At 38.1% G+C, this 7,305-nt stretch overlaps 2 protein-coding genes across 2 annotated transcripts in view; one reads left to right on the top strand and one right to left on the bottom strand.

Annotated features, from left to right (window-relative positions):
• The window catches only part of LOC149036993 (uncharacterized), a 2,416-nt gene extending 2,220 nt beyond the window's left edge, over nucleotides 1–196 (top strand). Inside the window, exon 3 of the mRNA XM_089188253.1 lies at nucleotides 1–196. This exon is cut by the window's left edge and continues 696 nt beyond it. The gene's annotated coding sequence lies outside the window, so the exon portion shown is untranslated.
• Nucleotides 197–1,465: 1,269 nt separating this feature from the next.
• On the bottom strand, nucleotides 1,466–6,100 carry LOC113681253 (retinoschisin). Its single transcript, XM_027198335.2, has 7 exons — nucleotides 5,961–6,100; nucleotides 5,462–5,513; nucleotides 4,285–4,657; nucleotides 3,678–3,819; nucleotides 2,404–2,738; nucleotides 2,043–2,181; nucleotides 1,466–1,605 (listed from the first exon to the last, which is right to left on the bottom strand). Coding segments are annotated over exons 2-7 (999 nt in total). The 5' UTR covers nucleotides 5,464–5,513; nucleotides 5,961–6,100; the 3' UTR covers nucleotides 1,466–1,597.
• Between the last annotated feature and the right edge of the window lie 1,205 nt (nucleotides 6,101–7,305).

Below are 7,305 nucleotides of genomic sequence, written 5' to 3'. Positions count from 1 at the left end.
ATCGTCATATTTTGCAGTAGCTGAGTTGGCACACTCTCGACGAATTGAGTTTTACCAAGAAATGGAGTTAGACTAGAAGTGTGGGGTTAAAATGCGGATGTAAATGTTGAAATGTATAATCTAGTGTACTATACTAGTTAAAAATACTGCTGCTACGCGTAAGCACGATTTTCTTAAAAAGTGGATTGAAATTGAAGTCTTCCATCTCTCTATTTACTTACTCCACAGTTTAGACATAATTGATCTCAGCAGAATGCTGAACGCATTTCACATATGAATCTATTAACAGCCTAACATGCCATAGACTTCTTTGTCTCTCAGTCAGTCAGCATCGATCAAGAAATTGAGAGGACTCAGATTTTTTTCCACTCTCATTACAAGATGAATAACGAATCTCCTCCTTCGATGACCATAACAATTTGCAATCCTCTCCATCGATTCTACTTACAATATGGTCTGTACTGTGCTGTACATTTTTTTATGATATTTCCTAACGAGCTGACAAGAATTTTTTTTTAAGAGCTTCTTTAGTAGGTGATCATTTCCTTTATTCTCTCGACCTTAATGTTAAATTCCAGGGGTGAGACGGTAAAGAAAAGTCAAATGCTAGTCACGGACGGGTCAAAGGGTTAATTAATGCACTGTCCAACAAGCAGGTAACGAAAACCAAGATAACTATCTTATTGGGTAGCCTGCAGTGCAAGCGTCTCATCAGGGTGAGCTATCGTTATAAGCTCGCGATCGTTTATCCCATCGGCCATGTTTGATTTGTTGTCAAAGTGGACAGTGGGGGTAGGAGGGGGGGTCCGCTTGCAGTTAGAATATACCAGTTCTGCATGGAACCCTTCATTAAAACTAAACGTAATATTAACAAGATTGATATGGTTCAACATAGAGCAGCTAGATTTGTCTAACACGATTATTAAAAATCATTTCATGTTACTCCTATGATTAATCAACTCAATTAACCATGTTCTACAAGATCCAGCAAGGTCTAAGGGTCACCCCGTTTCCTCCTGAGGTTTTCCCTCTAAACAGGGCATCTCGGCTTCCAAATTATACTCCTCATCGCCATATTCAGTGCAACTGTAGTGTCTACATTTTTTTTTATCCAAGGTCTATTGCAGATAGAACCAACTATCCTTAAGTACTTTACCACTGCAGAGCATCTCACTACTATATATTTGGAATAATTCTACTTAAAGTATGTACTTTTTATTTCCTTAGTTATTTATTTATTTATCTATCAAATTGTTCATCCACAATTTACTTATTTATTCACTTTTTCAGTGTTACTCTATCATTTACTATCTAAGGTTTTGCTAATTAGACGGTTAATTTAATGATGTACATGTAAATTAGTTTTTAGTGTACAGTGGCCACGCGACGGAGGGACTGCTCGCAGTCTAGGTATGTTTTTTTTTAGCAGTATTGAGTTATTAATAATTTTTACCGCTCTAAGGGGAGATTTTTTTTGTTTCATGCCGAAGAGTATGCAGTCTTCTTAGTCAGTAGCTGAACTTTTCCAACACTCTAAGAAGCCATTTAAGACCACGTTCAGTCTTGATACACGTGCCTTTGGTAATCCACTTTCCGTTCAGTTATCTGTTGGGAATAAAAGATGTAACAGACTTAATGTTGATCATTATATTAGAAATGGCTTCCTTCTTCAGGAAATCTCAAGCGAGATCAGGACAGGCGAGTAGTAAAGTCAAAAACTACGGAGATACGGGCACACCAGTTTATAAGTGCGATGACGAGACTAAACAAATTCAGCTATGAAAGTCCGTACTATAGCCACCTCCCTTGTAAGTTTGTCAAAATGTTGAGTCAACTTTAGTACTCCGATTCTTGCGAACGACAGCGACTATACTTTCTCCCAACGATAACTCGAAGATTTGTGACTCATCAGAAAGGCTGACGAGATTTCGAGATCGGATGAAGAGTTTGCGAGACCACTGATTTTTCAAATAAATTTTCACAACTCTTTAAATTATGACCTTAAGCCAGAATTTTTTGAACACTGTACAGTAATACGTTACCTCGACAGCCGTAGAGCTCCACCCTCATTCCTATGAGGCCAGACCACTCTATCGGTCGAAAACGAATATAGCGTGCTCTGATTGGTGGAATTAGTTCATGTGACACTACAGTATCCCTGTCTGTGTTTCCAGGAAAAACCTGTTGTTTAGAAGAGATATATTCGTGGAAAAGAAAACTTGTCTTTTTTTGTTATTTAACTTAAGCTACTCGGCTGTGATTCTTTACTAAGTAACTGGGTTAAAGAAATTCTTTATTTATGATAGTATACCTGGTTGTATTTAAAATCATGCTAAGTTTGAAGACTTACAACTGTATTTTTATGAGATTAGATAAGTCTGCTGCTGCTTTACTAACTCACACCTTGTCAGTAACTAGGCCTTCTTCTCTGTAATAGAGGAAGGTAACTCCATCGTCACTGTACTGAAGTTTATATTTGGTCACAATGCGATTATGATAATGATTTCTGCCCTGTGTAGCTATCTTTGTTACAACATAAGAATGCTGATCCAGTAGATCGATCTGTAGCCATTGGTTGGTGTCAGATATTTTAGCTATCCAGCCTCCCCCAGATACTCCATTCCACTTGGATTGTAGCCTGCTGTGCTTTGCTCCTTTTTCTGGAACCAGTTCTGTAGAGGCACTGAGTTGTGCATCAGAAATATCACCGCTTTCCATACCCAGGGCATCCTGACAGTCTTAATTAAATAGATTAGGCGTCAAAGTAGTGTTTAATACTGTAAGGAAACATAATGAATCGGTGATTGTAACACCAAAATGTTTGTGAGGTAATCAGTAAATACTCAATGCGGAACTGGGATTAGATTCGTCTTTTCCACCCCGCAAGTTTCTAGTAACTGTTATTCCTTACACATTATTCAGATTTTTTTACTATTGCTCTTTCCCTTTTCACTTATTTTATATATTTATCCCATTTTTCTTTCAGTCACGAGATTTGAATTGACGATTCCTCCAGTAACTGGTTGATCAAAAATTCGAATTACTTTCGGCTAACTTGCTTTATCACTATAGTAGACAAAAGTCACTCACCACGGGTTCTTGCAGTGACGGCAAGTGTCCCGTTTCACCCCGCAAGTTTCTAGTAACTGTTCTTCCTTGCATATCGTTCAGATTTTTTACTGTTATTCTCTCCCTTTTCACTCGTTTTATATATTTATCCCACTTCTCTTTCAGTCATGAGATTTGAATTGACGATTCCTTCAATGATTGGTTTATCAAAAATTCGAATTACTCAATTATAACAGCTGCAATGCCATGTTCCTTTCATTTTCGGCTAACTTGCTTCATCACTATAGTAGACAAAAGTTACTTTGAGCTTAATCCTCTTAGTGAAACACTATGATCTGATTACTGAGTAAACAGAATTTAGCCTTTGTTTTACAAAACCGTGTCCTAAACAATCTTTAATTTAGCTGCTCTTATGTGAACATTCATCTTTTTGGTGAACAGTGTTTAGTGGGCCCGCTAACTAACAGCGGGAGGAAATCTATATAATTAAATCGACCCTCTTATGGAGAAAGCCTGAAGCCCCCTGATTGCGTATAACCGTGGTTTGGGTTTTACTTTGGGCAAGAACCGACCCTATGATGTTATATTCAACTACATTAGTAACATACCTTTCTCACATACATTGCCAATAAAACGTGCAGGACAATGACACAAGAATCGTCTTCCAGTCTCGTGACAATTTTCTTGACATATTCCTCCATTAAAACACGGCTGAGCCATGCAGCATCTGTTGAAACACTGGGTACATACCTGGAAGGTAAGGGGGATGGGTCACTATTTATGGGGGGAACGGAGGGGGGATCAGTTGTCGTTAAGAGAGTATAAAAGGGGGACTGCAAAAAATGAACTGCACATGAGGGGGATCATTAGAATAAGACAGAGCCTCTGGCGGGGATGTTTAAGTTAATTTGATTGAGATACAGTTGAAATCCTCTGATTAGGTTTTTTTTTAATAGTTCAGTAGAAAATAGTAAGTAGATTATTAGCTATGTTAAGTGTCCCCTATTAGTAGAGGGGTTTTGAACCCCATCGGCTAGATATTCAAGACACATTAATGATGATGATGATGATGATGATGATGATGATGATGATGAAGTCAATTGTTCAAACGAACGTTTGGTTTGGTAAATTTTGGTGTCATACGTACACAAATGTGATTTTCATGCACAAAATCACGATAATTTGAATGATTTTGAGGAGTACTTTTGATTTTACCTCCGCATGATATATGATACCCAGGTCGTAGTACTGAGAGCCTTCCACAGGAATTAAAGCACTAGGCTTAAGATATCGGTTTTCTTCATTCAGTTGACAGTTATCCTGGTTAAAATGTGTCAGGAAGTTGAACGAGATACAACGACAGTTTGTTTGACATGCTCTGTAACAATCGATCACTGCGGTCACAGAGACAGTTGAAAACGCGTGATCAAGCAGGGTGTGCCCATCTACCATGTTCCTTCCAATAGTGAAGTAGAATGAGACGGGACACTTGCCGTCACTGCAAGAACCCGTGGTGAATGGAATAATGAATCCAGCGGTTATCAGCAATGGAATTATGCCGTGGCAAAGGCAGGCAGGCCAAATTTCCCTGAGATGTAATACAATTTCAGTGTAATTTACTTCAAAGGGCAAAATCTTGAATAATAATATTTTAACGTCATCTGTGATCTATGACTGAACGGATGCACTGAACCATAGAATCTATCTGTTAATCCTTTAGGTATCAGAAGTGTAACTTCTTCCTACAAAATCCACACACTATCCAACAAACAGGTGTTGAGATTACTCAAATTTATCAGTGAGAGGTTATTATCATGATATAACCCAGAATTCTTGTAACTTAATTGCAAGGAAATGTGTAACAGCTAGATGGTAGAATAAGCAATTAGAGCTTGGGAGTTAAAGGGTTAAGGAGAAAAAGTTGATTGAATATTTCAAAGGACATCCGTTCTGAAGATTTCAAAGCTAGCTGGGTGTGCTCGATAATCACGGAAAATCGATCTACGGGCTCTGAACTGAAACGCGGTATTTTTTTAGAGGAAATATGGTATATTGAATTATTTCACCCCAGCGGTCATGGAGGACGTCGAACTGAGAGAACCGCCGAGGCTTTCAGACTGAGAAACGTTTCATAATACCATTTATTCAGATTCCCGTTGCCTGTTGCGATGTATTCATTGAACTCAGCTCTTTTTTTGGGGGGTTTTCTTTGTCTCCGGCTTAAGCGCTTAGGTTAATCTTCTCACTAATGAGCTTCTGGAAAAGTCAGTGAAAAGTCAAGCCAATGAAACAAACGACAGCCAAAGCTTCTTTTAGTTATTTTGAAGAGATATCTGTCAGATCTGCTTTTACTCCATGTACTGTAAAATTACCAATATCCTGTTCTACTTACATTTCAAGCTGGTTAGCGTCACAGGATAGCTTTTTCTTTTGGCTCGGTCTCACTTCAGTTATAAAAAAAAATTATAGATTATGTTTAATTTCACAAAATTGAAATTATGACATTTGAAATTTAATCACAATTTTAGACTATGCACCTAACCTAAATAAACACATTTTCGAGAGCGCGATAACAATAAATTTGCTGAACTTGCCACTAAGTTAAAACACCTGCTCCTTTCCGAGCGATCGAGACTTCTTTACTTTCTCTTTTTATAGAAGTTATTATACCCAATTTGCTTAACTTACTACGGGTGTTTTTAAAACTTAGGGAATACTGTTCGAAAGATAACATTAGTGAAGGCACGTTACGTTACAAGCTACGTTAGTTGACTTTTCGCTCAAGCATGCATTCATTTCTGACTCAGATCCAAGGTGTTACTCATTTCTGTAAACATACTGCTTTAAGATAACTTTGTTCATTTTTTTATCGAAAAAAAGTGATGGCCTACCTTTATCTCAAAGTCTTCAAAACTGGTGTTTATTCGTGAAAACGTATCGAGTGACCGTTCAAGTCTTTGGTTTAAATCTTCTGTTACTGCATTAACAATCATGGTCAAACAAACCTAATGGCTCCACAGAATGCCTAAACGGCATGAGACAGTGAATAATTTATTGGCCGATGATTGGCATATGCATCTCGTGTATCAATATTTCAAAGTTTTCTAATTTTCCCTTTTTTGAGAAATCTAACTCTTATCAAATTTTTCAATTTTGTTTCATCGTACCAGATTTATAGAGAGGTAACCACTAATAAAAGTAACAGATGTCTCGATGTCTTAATTACACCATTGTAAAGGTGACTGAGGAAAATATTGAAGAAAATTATACATTGCAAGCAATTGAACATCATGACAATGGTCGCGCGCCGACAATAATGTGAGGATTAAAAGTATACTTTCGAGCTTATCGAGTTTCATTGGACATTTTATCACTAGATTCAATTAAAGCATTTTGTGTACTTATCAACAATCACACTTTTTACTGAATTAGGCAGAAAGAAGTAAACGTGTCACAAGGTTGCTAAGGGACTGGTCATAATTTAAAGCCGGGGGAGGGGGAGGGGAGGGTAGTTGGAGGAATTTGGTTGTGTTACGTTAAAAATTTACTTGATATTCTTACGATCTCCTCCTCATTGGCAGTTAATGGGCGGTCACCTGGCGATCAAATTAACAGTCCCACTCTGTTGGCGACGACTAATCTTAAGCTTAAGTTCAAGCCTGATGGTATCGCACTTCAACGAGAATTATTTTCTTAGATGCAGCAGTTTAGTGTTATTTCTTTTGGCGATGAAACTCTGTTAATGGACAGTTTTATTTAAGCAAGGTGTTTTACTACAGTACCAGTTACCCTCGGCCTGGCTTTATGAACGCTGTAATCGGAAGTTGCAAGTTACCTCACGATATGAGGCAAAAATGAAGCTAACATTTTGGGTTCAATTTGGTTACAATATAAATATGTGATCATGCCTGTTTGACAAGCTTCCGCGGTCGGTATTTCAGGCTCGTTTGCTCTCGTCAAATTACGAACCAAGTTGAGCTGATGATGCCTGCCAAAGCGTACCCAAGAGGCGGGTAGGATTTGATTTAAACATCAAACTCGGCTGCATATAAGGATCGGCAAAATTGATCAATATTCCCTTAAAAAAATAACGTACCTTGCTTCAGTTTTCGGTTTCCTTGTCATCGGTACGGTTCTTGCCTCGATTGGCAGCGATCTTTTAGCGAGTCTTGGGTCCTCTGCTTTCTCGGAGGTAGTCGAATGAAGTGAAATGAAGTGTGGTGCGGGAAATTTCTT

This window comes from Pocillopora damicornis, chromosome 11, assembly GCF_964200805.1.
Source record: "Pocillopora damicornis chromosome 11, jaPocDami1.2, whole genome shotgun sequence".
Taxonomy (NCBI): domain Eukaryota; kingdom Metazoa; phylum Cnidaria; class Anthozoa; order Scleractinia; family Pocilloporidae; genus Pocillopora; species Pocillopora damicornis.
This window is presented reverse-complemented; position numbering and strand designations above follow the sequence as displayed.